General features: G+C 34.7%; 3 protein-coding genes across 6 annotated transcripts in view; all 3 read right to left on the bottom strand.

Moving 5' to 3' along the window:
• Positions 1-7: 7 nt before the first annotated feature.
• LOC123005973 (leucine-rich repeat-containing protein 56) lies at positions 8-1,163 on the bottom strand. The gene is made up of 4 exons (XM_044400084.1): positions 649-1,163; positions 421-590; positions 301-368; positions 8-252 (listed from the first exon to the last, which is right to left on the bottom strand). The coding sequence occupies exons 1-4, from the start codon at positions 1,161-1,163 to the stop codon at positions 130-132; spliced, it is 876 nt and encodes a 291-aa protein (XP_044256019.1). The 3' UTR covers positions 8-129.
• Positions 1,164-1,407: 244 nt separating this feature from the next.
• Positions 1,408-10,222, bottom strand: LOC123005161 (synaptotagmin-10-like). Of its 3 annotated transcripts, XM_044398802.1 has the most exons (9): positions 10,130-10,215; positions 6,349-6,366; positions 5,939-6,294; positions 4,094-4,225; positions 3,759-3,913; positions 3,118-3,286; positions 2,813-2,933; positions 2,583-2,754; positions 1,408-2,054 (listed from the first exon to the last, which is right to left on the bottom strand). In XM_044398802.1, the coding sequence occupies exons 1-9, from the start codon at positions 10,212-10,214 to the stop codon at positions 1,856-1,858; spliced, it is 1,407 nt and encodes a 468-aa protein (XP_044254737.1). In that variant the 5' UTR covers position 10,215; the 3' UTR covers positions 1,408-1,855. The 3 variants fall into 3 exon arrangements, with proteins under 3 accessions (XP_044254737.1, XP_044254735.1, XP_044254736.1); XM_044398800.1 differs by having other exon boundaries at positions 5,939-6,366; positions 10,130-10,222; XM_044398801.1 differs by having other exon boundaries at positions 4,100-4,225; positions 5,939-6,366; positions 10,130-10,222.
• Positions 10,223-10,644: 422 nt separating this feature from the next.
• Positions 10,645-13,942, bottom strand: part of LOC123004649 (glutaredoxin domain-containing cysteine-rich protein CG12206-like) — a 20,445-nt gene continuing 17,147 nt past the window's right edge. For both annotated transcript variants that reach the window (XM_044398004.1, XM_044398003.1), the window contains exons 4-5: positions 11,262-11,327; positions 10,645-11,186 (exon numbers count right to left, since the gene is read on the bottom strand). In XM_044398004.1, coding sequence (XP_044253939.1) covers positions 11,013-11,186; positions 11,262-11,327 — 240 coding nt within the window. In that variant the 3' untranslated portion in view covers positions 10,645-11,012. The remainder of the gene's footprint in view (positions 11,187-11,261; positions 11,328-13,942) is intronic.

The raw sequence follows: 13,942 nt of genomic DNA, 5'->3' as shown, positions 1-13,942 counted from the left end.
CAGGGGTGTGAACATTTTTTCTGAGAATATGATCATTTTAGATCACTTTGATTCGCAACAAGTATTTACGCGGTGATAAGGAATGAACTAAACTTAATCTCTAAACATTTTTGTTTTCAATTTAATCCATTATTTGAAGTTAGGAGGCCTCTCATTAAATACTTTAGGAGGAAACGTGATGGTAAATCCAGTTGTTGTATCACTTGTGGGTCTAGACCTCGTCATAATTCCATTTTTGATAGGAACAAAAACCTAAAATTAATAAATCCAAAAATCGAAATTTATTGAGTTTGAAATTACCGTGTTTTGGTTGACTTTTTCTGCTTTTTGAATCGAATTTTGTTGGGAAAGTTTAGGATTAGATTCGTCTGGAATTCGATAAATATTTGAATAATGTAACAAGTCATAAATCGAATTTACCTTCGAAGGTAATGCCATTTAAACTTCTCAATGTCGGTAATAAGCTTTTAACGGTCTGTCGGTAGTTACCAAACTGCCATATTTCATCATTTCCCTCGAGAAAAATATGTTCCAGTTTCTCGCATATCGTCAGGAAGGTCAAGGTGCGTCGCACATCTTTGAGACGATTCCTGAAAATTTGTACGTGCGAGTAATTTCCATGTCTACTCAAAAATTTCTAACTCTGACCTCCTCAAATCTAATACTTTTAAGTTACTCAAAAAAGCGCAGGGCATGCAGTTTTCAATCAAATTATCCGCGGCGTACAACTCCTCCAGACTCTCTAAAGCGAGCATATTATCCAGAACCTCAATTCCGCACCGATTAATTCTCAAAATTTTTAGGTTTTTCAGACCGGAGCCCAGCTCCCGAAGCGTGGCGACGACACTGCCGTCTAAGATGAGCTCCCTAAGGGCTGGGATGAATACTCCCAAGTGTTGCAAGGGAACGTCTCGGGCAATCACTCGTAGTTTCACTTGCGTTACGAGCTCTAAGTTTTCTGTTCCCGTTACTTGCACTAGAAGCGCCCGAAGATTGTGTTCCAAAGGGACGTGGATTTGGGAAGGGTCAGATGTGAGACTGTCTTCGATATCGGGGTCGATGTCTTCTTCACTGTCGTCTGATATTGGACCGTGGGGTAACATGAATAAAATGAGCTCCTTCGATACCCTGTTAAGGAGGTTTTCCTCCAAATTCGGGGCCATTGTGGCAATTTAACACCGCACTACGGGGAATAGACCGAGTTGTCAAGGAGATTGTAAATAAGGGTGGATCGATATGGGGGCTTTGAACACGATAAAAGCATTTTTGTTTCAACCGATTTTTCTTTTTATGGAAACATTGTTTTGCAACAGACTGTTGAATTTTAACTACCTATTAAATTTATGATTTCGGTACATGAATAAGTTTACTGCAAGTGGATGTGTTCAGATAAAAGTCGTTTTTGTTCGAGTACAATATATATTTATTTAAAATAATTTCTCTTATTTTAACAAGCTGATAACAAACATGCACATGACACGTAGATCGATAATAAATCTACAAGTACTGTAACAGAGAGCAAGATAACCTAGCAGCGAGCCTTGAGCCCGGAAGATGTACTCGTGTAGGCCGAAACGCCTTTACTAATTTCGTACATCTTCCGCTTAAACAACCATCTCTTAGTACAACAAGGAGCTGATATGCATCGGTATTGTCAACACAATAAGTAAAACCGAAAATAACTCTACAATACAACATTGTTGCTTATTGTTCACATACATAGCGAATTGTCTTTTTGGAAATTGTCTCAACACAGAATACTGACAATCTACGGCAGGGATTGATCTGCTATTCTCTTTCATGATTTCAGCACCAGACGTTTGTTTCCTTTGTTTTTTCGTCTCGGAATAGTCGTTCACCTGTTGAGGCAGCTAAGGCTGAGGGGCTGAGGGGAGTCGTTGGCGGGTATGTGGCCCGGTATCGATTCAAGGAGGGGGTACCATTGGGCTACGGGACATCGGGGATTGTCCAGCATTTCCAACCAATGGTCCTTGCCGATCCCTATGAAACTTGAACCTATCGCCGTGCAACCCATCAACTCATTTGAACCAATTCTAAACAAAAAATAAAATCAAAAATAATTTTTCATATTATTTTTCTAAATCTAGACTCAATATACATATATTCTACAGTTTGTAATAATTTCTAAACTCCGGAATTCTATTAAAAACTATATTCAGATATTAAATTACAATTCTAACTTTTCAACTTTAAACTTTGAATCTCTTAACGTAGAAGTGAAAAAAAAAGAGATTAAATAATATAATTCTAAGTTTATGACACAAGATTCAATTTGAAAGGCTAGAAGTAAAAAGAGTTAGAAGAATTAGAATTAGGAAATTAGCAATAAATTCCAAATCTGAAAACTCAAATCTTCTTTCAGTTTTAAAGTTGGAAATTGGTGTTTCGTTATTAGCGCTTCCGTAAAATTTAGAATTTAAGCCAAAAGTCCAAATTCGAAATTAGGATTTTTCCTTTGGGCGCTTTCGTTTGCTTCAGACAAGTTAATCTATTTAATATTTGAAGTTATATAACGAATTTTATAATAAGATAAAACGTAATAATTTTAATTTGGCAATTACCTGTCGTAGTCTATCACTTTAACAATGAGGGAAACATCCTCGATATTCTCAGCTGGGACATCAAACACCAGCGCCTCGTTATAAACCGGGTTGAGCGTATTTTTCTTCACCGACGTCTTTTTCTTCTTTATCCGTTTCCCTTGACAAAGCAAATACACTTTAACGTAGGGATCTGCAAAACGAAATTTGCTCGACCTCGAACATTGACCCTTAAATGTTCCTCTCTCTACCTGATTTTCCCGTAATATCCATTGCTTTAAGACTCCTTCCCTTAATTATAGTGATGGTCAGTCTTCCAGCCGTCGGCAGATAACAAAGCGACAACATCAGCTCGCCCAAATCGACTTTTTCCTGCAATAAAAAATCGAAACACCTCACCAAAATCAATAGGGAGAAATGCGGCGGGAGAATCCTGCACGACCTACATTCTATATAGGTCAAGGTTTCTCCCGGAGCTTCCCTAAGGATAAGCTGCAGCGGCTATTTTTATTCCTGACAAGTCTAAATTTAGATTTTTGAATTTTTCACGACTCACCTGTGGAGGGCATAAAATATTCATCGTGTACTCAATCTCTTGCTGAAGGTCTGTGGAGTCTAAGAGACCTTTGAGGACAACGTGACCAATGAGGTCGTGACGGGAGAAGCGGTCAAAGTCGTACACGGAGAACTGGAGGTATCGCTGGCGGAGCTCCTCATAAGGAACACTAAAAAAATGGTTTCCCGATTTGTGGCCATTAATAAATTTGAAGACTTTTTTTGTACAGGGGGTAGTTGTGTCAATGACCGTTAAATCCTGTTAAACATCATTCGAAGCAAAATTGAAGTCAGACAATTCTGATTTTCTGATTGTAAGAAGGTGCAAAATGAAAAAAAATTGTGTAACAAACTCGCTGCTGAGTTTCATAATGACAGAAAGTGTCTCATCTCCCAACTCCCCTTTCATGTATAGACAGCTGTACATTTCTGGCTCGAACTCATTACCACCATCGCGAATAAGACGTATCACCTGTCAGCATCCCTCCCACCCTGATTTTCCCGTGTACGCATTAAGAATTATTAATTAACTCCGATAAGAACTCAGCATTTTAGAGAAACCCATCAGTTGCTCCATTCATCGTCTCTTAATTAGCCTCGATCAAGTCTTTGAATTTGGTTGTTTTGAGGGTTGCCACTTACCTGAATATAAACGTCTCGTTAAACACCGGATTGAGGTTTTTCCGGTGGACTTTCGTCTGGAATTTCTTTTTCCGGTCGGGTAAGAGGTAAAGTTTTATGTAGGGATCGCTGCTACCCGTCGAGTCCTTAATGGGCAAATCGCGACCTTCGAACACCTGTCGAAAGAAAATGGCCGGAAATGAAGGAAAAGCAAGAAGTGGGCGTCGTTGTTTTGACATTTAAGAAAATTTCTGAAAAGATTATTGGTCCAGAAATAACACTTATTCGGTTCTATTTATTTATCCAAGTAAATGACTGCGAAAAGTCATTTCCGAGAAATAAAATTAATTTTTTACCCTCACAACAAGCCCTTCTACGTCTTTGTCGTATCGGAGTGAGAAATGTAATTTGCCACAATATTCCATTTCGGGACCCCCAGAGCTGTCGGCTGAGGATTGGCGGACTAAATCTTTTTTATACAACTCGGGCTGAAATTCAAACAATTTTAAATTAAAAAATTCTTAATGAGATTATAAATTAAAAAAGTAACGAGAGAAATAGAATGAGAGATAATAATAAATGACAAAGTTTTAAAATTATTAATTAAGAATAAAAATAAGTAGTGAAAACAAGTTCGAGGAAAATATGCGTTAAAAAATAACGTAAGAAAAAATGCTTAGAATAAAAAAACAATTAAAATAGAAATAAAAATACAGAAGAACTAACAATGCTAAGGGTAAATTATAAGAGTTTCAAAAGCCTAAATACAAGTTACATTGAATTTCCTAATTTTAATAACACAAGAATAAACCTCAATTTTCGTTTAAAAATTTCACTTACAAAGTTTTTCTTTTGGTTTTCCTTTTTTTGTCAAATGTATTTCACTATTTCTCAAAACTATTTCTCACCTACGTCGTTTTGACAATAATATATCAAATGAAATAGTTGTGAGTAATAGTGAAAAATACATTTGACAAAAGAAGAAAACCAAAAGAAAAACACTGTAGCACATTTGTACTTTAGGACATCGATTTGAATTTAAATAGGTAGAATGTGAAATGATAATAAAACAAACAACTCACAATAAGTTTAAGGAACAATACAAAAGAAGAAAATGTTATGTAATAAGTAGGTATGGTGTATAAATGAGTATTGGATATAATAATAAAAAAATTAAAGAATTCAAGAAAAAATTGAAAAAAAATTAATACTAATATTAGGAATAATAGTGTATTACAAATGAAAAATTAAATTTGAAATTCAAAGAAAATAATCGACAACTAAAACGAAAAGTGGTCTCAAAATTTGAATTATTGCAAATGCAAAAAATAAGAACATTATTTCAAATTAAAATTTAAAAAAATGACAGCTTTTAAAAAACAAGGTTTATTTAATGAGAATAACTCTCAGAGTAACTGTATTAAAGGTGTTACAAAATAGTATATTAAAGTACAAGTTGCAGAAGGTATCTCTATTCAAGCACAAATTTGAAATGAGTGCTTGAAGAACCTTCTGCAACAAGTGCTTTATACTATTTTTTCTATTTTGCTGCTTTATATCATTTTATAAATTAAAAGACGAAAATTTTAATTTTTTTTCTAGAGAATTTTGCAACGGTTGGCGACATTTATGTGGAATAATTTTACGCGGCTGTGAAAAATAAAAATAATTCTTATTTTCACATTGGAAAATGAATAGTAAAGAAAGTCCGTCACTAAAATTAAATTAACGCCAACGACTTATTAAAGCACTCAAATGACGTCATTTGGGTGCTGGAATAGACTTATTCTAAACGCAAAATAGAAAAATGTAATTATTTATAATAAACCACAAGGGTTTTTGAAACGTATATTCCGAATAAAAATAAAAACTGAAAACAATTCGAGATAAAAAATAAATAAAATAAAATTTATGGTGCAATAGAGGCAATTAACTTTTTTGGGCCTTTAGCGATAAAGACACCTCAATTGTAAAGGTTTTCAACGGCCAGCTGGTTTTTTTTTTTAGTAAAAATAGCTTTACAACTATCCTCATTTAATCCCTCATAACTAGTCGGGTAAGTCAAAATCATAAAATTCAAGCAAACGTAGATAGACTTTAAGAATACAATAATGTTATAAACAGATTTGGTAATGAAAATTGGTAATAAGTATAGTGATTAAGAGGTAAGAAAATTGAGATAAGAAATTTGAGGAAGATACCTTAATCAGTCCCACTATACTCGAGTCGCTCCTGTGTTCCAACGTGCAAATACTAAACTGGACATTTGAGGGCATTTCCAGCCTATGCGACAGCTGCCTTTGAAAGGTCTGATGTCTTGTAGGCACAATGGGCAACGTCGTTTGCCTCAAGACCTTTTTGGCGACCGAATCTTTGTGCTCCTGCACGTACTCCTGTGTCATCGGTTCCGATTGCAAATCCGGCAACGAATGACTGATCCTTATAGCCGCTTGCTGTTTGCTGATGGAAGTTTCGGCATCGGAAGGATCGCCACAGGTCTTGTCGCGGATCCATTTCCACGTGGCGGCGCATTGATAACTCACAGCCGCTAGAAGAACTAACGCCATCGCCGTCAGAAATATCACACCCAATATTTGATATGTTAGGATACCTGACCAGTCTGATTCGTCTGAAATTACAAGTTGCATTGTTCAGGGTACAATCTCGGTAATGGACGCCGAGAAACAGTAATCCGGTAAATGTCGGACTCTGTTGGAGAGTTGAGATTAATGCTGATGCTAATTGGAGGAATTCGATTAGGAATGTGACACGGAAATATGTAAAACATGAATTGAAATACTCACAACTTCTTGAAAATATAAATCATTTTCCAAAAATTGTAACTTGAAAAGCTGTGATTTATTTGAAAAGTTACGATTAATAATACATTCAGATTAATTCTTTGTGCTAAGAAATATACAAAAAATAAACAAAGGGACAAAATCCAAAGATTAAAATGTGCTTAACACTACCGTTCTTAATAACAATTCAGATTAGAAATATACTAAAATATGCTAAAAGTTCCCGGTCTTGTGAGGGTTATTAAAAAGGTACCGTTTTAAGCTCTTATATCCAGAAAACGATACGTGTTACAAAAAAAATAGTTTTTTCGGTTATATTATAAATAGTTTTCGCTAGCTAATGCCGTACTCTAAAAAAATAATAAATATTAATAATGAATTAACGTAAAAATTATTGTAAAAGTTGTTAGCATTGTGATTGGGCAGTTTGAGGTCGGCCATTATAATAATGTAAAAAACCAATCACTTTAGATTTTTGAAATCATTCAAAAATTTAATGCAATGATGTGATTGGTCCATTTGAGGTCGGCCATTATAATAACAATTAGAGCCAATCACTGTAGACTTTAAATCAGTTAATTGCTTTTGCATTCATTCATAAAGGGAATTTCAGTTTTTAATGAAAACCTTGTGTGTGCCCTTTAAGTGCTCTGCGCTCGCCATTGTGATTATTGCTGTGAGTATTGTGATGAAAAAATTTCCCCTTATGTTTCGTTATACTTGATTGGGAAATAAAACCGTCTTAAAATATATAGAAATAGAAATTTGAGTGTTTTACCTATCGTTGTGATTACAAACACAATATAAACTTCGGAAATGAAAAGTTTTTTTTTTAATCTGAACATTTTCATGTAAGAACAGAGTACAAAAAGTGAAACATAACCTCATTCTGTTTTCTACAAGCTGCAGAGGTTTAAGTACTGTACAAGTTTTAAGTGAGACAAGTGAGACAAAAAATGTAGTAATTTAAAAAATGCGATATTTGCTAGTGGGTATTTGAAAACTATTTAAGATACAAAAAAACCGAAAAGATTGTTTTGTGATAAAAATTATAAGCTTTATATAATTTTTTTGTAACATGCACAATTTTTCGAGATATAAGCGAGAAACCATAAAACGGCACATTCCCCTGCGTCTGCGTCCCACTCACGTTTAAAGTGTAAGGTTTGACCAAACTACTTTTAAAAATCAATTTAGTTTTTCTATTTAAAAATAGGAAATTAAAGAGCTGTCAAACCATTGAATTGGGGTAAAATACTCTTTAAAAAAATAATTTGTTTAATTTGTGTTACAACTAGAAATAAACATTTTTAGAATGTAAGAATGATTATAGCTTCTAATAATTACTAATTATTAAATAATCTTTAAATTAAAAGAAGCGCAAGCAAAGAAGCAAACGCAAATAACTCACTGTGTAAATAGAAAAAGGTGCATAAAAGCGCTCTTCTGCAATGTTTTAATATAACAAAAATGCAGACTATCTTTGTTATGATTTGAGAATTGAAGCTCAAATATCTGGTAATGAAAATAAGTAAACTCCGAGTTGACAGACATGGAAGAATTGTGCTTCTTCACGAAAAACATCATCAAATTTAAAATTATTCTCAAAGATATTATAATTTTAAACAAAGAAATGTGATTGTTGTACCTACCTTTTGTTTGTTGTTGTTGTTTTTTTTTTGGTTTATTATTAAATGTATTAGAATAACAAGTATGATTACAAAGCAGAACAAGTATATGTATTTTATATTTGACCCGGCGCATCCACCAAATTGTAAAATTTTCAATTTTTTAGAATTTATATTGCGCCATTTTTTTCTTCAACATATTTTTGATGTCTGTTGATTTATAAGAGAGTACTTCTGCAGTCGACTTTATATAAATATTTTTATGTTGTAAAAAGATTTATTTTTAGACATGTATAAATATAAAAACTTGAACTTATAAATTGATCCCAAACCCAAATTGGTAAAAAAATCACAAAGTAAAGAAATCGCGAGAGAAATATGCAATACATCAAAAGTTCTAAAATAAATCCGTTTCATATTTTTTATGTCGAAACAAACTGCATTTGATTCCATTGGATCAATAAAATGGGCGTAAATAACTAATTTAAATAAGTAAATGTGCAAACAGAGTTTTAATAAATTTTAATCAATCTTTTCCCAAAGCTTTAAGTTTCCTGTTTCGTGCCATTTAAAATTTTCCCCTAATAATGAAAATGTGTCTCAGGAAACGGCAACCGCGTCAACCCTTTATCGTCTCTGAAAGAATTCAGACCTGTTGCGTGATGCAAGCAAACTGTAAAGCAACAGTTGGATTACAAAGCTCTCTCTCACTTTCAAGGTTACTCGCTCCAAATTGATTTTACGTCGACCAATTAGAACACGGGAGCTTTTTGCATTCGGCTGGTAAGCTTTATGTAGTCTATACGTCTCGATAAAACCATTCGTAGGCCAATCAAAAAGCCAAACGACTGTTTTTGTGCTTGGTGCAGTAAATGACTTTTTTCACACAATCAATGCGAATCAACACGGTCTTTGTGACGGTTTTATTTATCCTTTGCTTATATTATTATTTTCGTTGAGCAATTTTCCGGTCGAAAAATTTCGCTCCAATAATTATAGCTCAGTGGTTTTTATATCATAGCAAAAAATGCGAGACGCACCTGCGATAATTAGACGAAAGTTTTACCCTTGGAGAAGTTTTGAAGTAATGTGTTAAAGAGATGGCTGCTCAGGACAGCGAGAAATTTCTAATCAACTTTTCAAGGGGAAGAAACATTTCAATCATTTCAAAAGCAAAGCCATTTACTTAAATTTTAGTCCAGTCTCGAACTTTACCACAATGAAGACTCCCACACACTAAAAGTTCCTTTGACACAACCACTTTGTTCTCGCTCAAAATGCTAATTACTCACTCTATGAATTATAATATCTGATGCAACAACCGAGAAATTTGAATTAATCGAAATTGTGTAGGTTTTCTCAAAGAATTTTATTTTTCATTGTGAAAAAATTCTCGCAGAGGTAAATTTGGAGGTTGTCTGTATGTGACAAGCTATTATAAGACGTCACAAGTGTGCTGCGTGATACAAACACGCGACTTTATTTCGATAAACGTACAGAAAACACGTTTTTCAGAAGGTTAGTCTTTCTGATTGCTCGAAGCCAGCCGAGGTTTTAAGAGAAAAAGCCCCCCAACCCAAACTTGTCGTTTTATTTAAGAAATCTCAAAACTTGAATTAAAGATCTTCCAAAGCGCGGTTATATCAATAACAATTCGATTAAAAGTCTTGTTGAAACAAGATGTTGAGCGGAAAGTGAAGCCTTTTGCCGGTTAACCAGATTGTTCCGGTTCTCTCTCTCTGTTATTAGTTTTATTAGAGAATTTCGACGAGATTTTATGTCCTATTAAGTCGTGCTCCCAGCAAAGGGAGCCTTTATTACATTTTGATACTTGGATAGGTCAAGGCACAGCCTTTACAACGCCACCAATCAATTTAATGAAATAAAAGAAACACTGAAACTTTAATGTTTGAGCTTGGATCATGTATTTATCACACTGATTTTTTCTGTGAAACGCACTAACCTGTTTCACTACCGGTGTCCGAATAGTTGACTTCTTCACTAGGAAGGACGGGCGTAATGGCAGCAGCAGCCCTCACAAGTCCCATGGTCGGCACCAGAATGTTGACTGAAGTAGCGTCGAGACGCCTCGCCTGAAAGTTGGCGCGTAGCGACGCACGCATCGGGACGTCAGCGACGACCTAGCCACGGATTGGCCAGGTTCAATGTCGCCGAGGCTGGGTTAAGGCCAGTCGGCGAAAGGTAGAGCAGGGAAGCGCCAAAACGGCAAGATTTTTCCGGAACTAAATCTCCAAAAAGTTAGTTTCCAGAGAATTCTGATAAAGCAAACAGGAAATGCAAGCAACCAAATCAGGAAAACCAAGCACCTTTAAATGCGAGCACATTTCTGAATTTATCTTCAAGATCTTGGAATTAAAAACTTCTGTTTACAAATTTTGTGTTTTATCCAAATTTATTCTTCATTTCCAACTTTTCAAATTATAATTTTTTTGCCTGAAGGTGCAAGAAAAATCAACCAACAACTGAAACGTGTATTTAACAGAAATTAGACAAATTAACTTGATTTTTCGTTATAAAGGAAAGCTACGAGTATAATAATAAACGAAATTTTAGGTAACAAAATGCAATTTTTTCTTTAAAGACAAAGACAAACAACAACATTAGAAAATAAGAAAACAAAGAATATCTTTTGCGTTTTATTCAACACAAGTAACATTTATACAAATGAGTAAGTAATATGTTAATTGTCCTAGTCTAGTTAAAATAAGTCGTATCGGTATAAGCCTTAAAATTATCAAGAATTGCACTGTTGTCACCACGTCGGACGCTCAATCTATGGCAATGGTGTTTTCTTCCGGTCGCCCGGAATCTCCGAGGGTCCCCAATTAGCATGCATTGCACTTGACTAAACCGACTTCATCACAGTTCATACACTTGAGAGCCACAAATTCGGTCGTAAAGTGATTTCGATGGACTGATTTCTTACTACCGTTGCAAACCTGGCAAGGTAGGAGTCTGTATCCACCGCAAACTTTGCAGGTCGTACATGCGTCCATACTCTGGAATTATTAAAAGATCGATTATTTGAGGAGTTTTGATACCGTTAAGCGATTAGATCGCCCGGAGGAACTCACCTTGAAAGGTTTTAATATTCTCCTCAGCTCCCCGGATTCGTTTAATCTCTCTATTGTCTCGGCGTCCTGAAACAAGATCGGATATTAGAACGAACTGAGATGTTTACAAGAGAGACTTTACATTACTTGTGCAAAAACAAGTTTTTTTTTCTCCAAAAACTATAAATAATGCAAACGTGATTTTTCCGGTGGCCTCTTTGCCTACTTCGCGCTGTCTCTTGCTTTATTTCGGTGAGAAAGATGGATGCAACACTGAGATGAAAGCTAGTGCAATGCATCCAACCAATTAAAGAAATTTGCATATTGCTCATATTGAAATACGTCTGGAATAGACATTCCATCTTGCCAGACGTGGATTGATAATAACTTTCCAAATTTGGTTAAATTTCGAAAAACCCTTTTACTTTTCATCTAATTGCACGCCATGTGTACGTCATCTGGTACCAAAACGACCAGTTCTACCGGTATAGAGACACATTAGGTTAGTGTTACGGTAATTACACAAACAGGATGCCGTTCGTATTCCATATTATGCAAAAATCTGGTCGATGTATACAGTTATTAATCGTGCCATCTGCATAATTACCAGAAATCGACTTGAACGTTTTTTGATTTGTGTTTCGGTCTATTTATCAGCGATGTATTTACTAATTCGATTGCACTGAAGCTTAATTAAATATTGGAAGACCAGGGCAATAGCCGGTCGGACGACTCTAATTGAAAAACATTGGATAAAAGAGATGGACTGGCGCGAGCAGGACGTTAACTCTTTCAATTGATTATTGTACAGTGGCTCGAAAAGTGTACACATGATGATTTCAAAAGCTTTATGTAAAATCGTTCAAGAATTTCGAATTCAGCTTCATACTTAATCTATTAAAGTAGTCTTATATAGTCATTTTAAAATTGATAAAACTCTGTATACAAAAAAACATTTTTAAGTAATCTACTAGAAGCAAAAACAGAAAGTAAAGAAAAATGTAAATGTAATAATTACTTATTCCCACATAACTGGAATAACAAAATCCCTTCAAAGAATTTTTAGACCATTTTATTGTTTTTTTTTGTGCTATATCTAGACTCTATATTTAGAAGTCATGTTCCTCAAGTATTTTCAATTTTGTGTATTCTGAAAGTTTAAAAAGAAAAAATTGAAGTCATTTTACTCGAATGGCACTACCAAATAAAGCAATCTCACGTTTATTGAAAATTTTTGAGACATTTTCCGCTTTAGTCAACTCTGTTTAGTTAAAAAAAACACTGTTTAAACAACTATTATAACTATAAATATTTATCTGTTGCTGCTTCAACAAGATTTGCCCATACTAATAAAACTCGAAAAATACTACTCGTAGATAATACAAAAACTTCTCCTGATAGCTCTACAGGTGTCCGAAAAAAACCTTGAAAAATTCCGGTGAGTAGTTCCCTAGGTCAAAATAAGAACAAAAAGTTCCTGTAAACCGTTGTCCAGAAATGTTTGCTGAATGTTGAAGGAGTTAGAGCCCCCTGAAGAAGGCGGGCAAAAGGTATTTTTTTCTCAATTATCTCAGACATACATTTTAAAAAGTTTGCATCTGGAGTTTTGGCGCTGAATCAATTGGTGATATCAAAAATTGTGTATCCTAATTAACGGGGCTCTAAACCGGGGTCAATCTAGTTAAGGGATAATATTTTGCTTTGGAAGAAATTTTTTAAATTTTTTGGCAAATTTATTAGATAATTTTCTTCAAAAAATGTGTTATTTTTGTACAACCGTTTTCTACATTGTTTTCGAGAAAAACAAGGTTAAACCTTGCACCCACCTTAATTCCGAAAAGCAATCCACGCATTGAGATTTTACATGTATAGTCTAAGAGCATCCGATCGCCAGACTTTCATCATTTTATAACAGTTGAAAATTTGTCAGAGCATACTACCAACACAGACAGGAACGATGGGTAAGTATGAAGTTTGGGCCACATCTTCCAATAGTTACCCAAGTAACATGTATAAAATTCAGCTTTTAAACTATAATGTAAGTACAGTGATGGACAGTGAATTTCGTCCACCCAATTCCCATGACAGATTAAAAGTGTAAATGATTCTCTAGGTTTTTCTAACCTTGTTTCAGAATTTTGATTAACGTTTGTCATGTTGAGAGAATGATCGATGCTCCTTGCTAATTTTTACATTTGTCTTACATTGTTTGAGGTATTGTCGTACCAAATCAGTTAAAATTTATTAAAGTTTAAGGGTGTCTGACAAAGAGTTGCTACAAAATTAAGTGTCTGGCAATAGGTGAGGTGATATTATTCCGAAGAAATAATAAAAAAATACGCTTTCTTATTTGATAAATTTAAGTTGGTATTTTTTATTTCTTTGCTACCTATTATCTCCTAAAGTCACGATGACCCAAACTTCATACTTGCCCATCGTTCCTACCTGTGTTGGAAGTATGCGCTGACAAATTTTCAACTTTTATAAAAATGACGAAGGTCTGGCGACCGCAGGCTCTTGCTCTATAAGGTAGAGTTAGTTATTGCTCTAGCTCCCTTAGGAAGCATTTCCACATGACCTAAGGAACCACCCAACAAAATCATACAACGTTTTACCGAACAGCTTGTATTTGTACGGAGTGCAAAGAAAGTATGGAACCAAGTAATTGCTGGTTAAAACTATACTGCATATCTGAGAAAAAA

This window comes from Tribolium madens, unplaced genomic scaffold (genome assembly GCF_015345945.1).
Source record: "Tribolium madens isolate multiple individuals breed KSU strain unplaced genomic scaffold, Tmad_KSU_1.1 Scaffold_20;HRSCAF=117;Tcas5.2_LG4, whole genome shotgun sequence".
Taxonomy (NCBI): domain Eukaryota; kingdom Metazoa; phylum Arthropoda; class Insecta; order Coleoptera; family Tenebrionidae; genus Tribolium; species Tribolium madens.
The sequence above is the reverse complement of the archived record's forward strand: the minus strand, read 5'-3'. Positions and strand labels throughout refer to the sequence as shown.

Coding starts and splice junctions, on each gene's coding strand:
- LOC123005973 (XM_044400084.1), bottom strand. CDS start 1,163: ATGGCCCCGAATTTGGAGGAAAACCTCCTTAACAGGGTATCGAAGGAG. Junction 591..648: donor AAAGTATTAGATTTGAGGAG/GTCAGAGTTAGA, acceptor ACAAATTTTCAG/GAATCGTCTCAAAGATGTGC. Junction 369..420: donor AAATGGCATTACCTTCGAAG/GTAAATTCGATT, acceptor ATCGAATTCCAG/ACGAATCTAATCCTAAACTT.
- LOC123005161 (XM_044398800.1), bottom strand. CDS start 10,214: ATGGGACTTGTGAGGGCTGCTGCTGCCATTACGCCCGTCCTTCCTAGT. Junction 4,226..5,938: donor GTATAGTGGGACTGATTAAG/GTATCTTCCTCA, acceptor TTTGAATTTCAG/CCCGAGTTGTATAAAAAAGA. Junction 2,055..2,582: donor AAAGTGATAGACTACGACAG/GTAATTGCCAAA, acceptor TTTTTTGTTTAG/AATTGGTTCAAATGAGTTGA.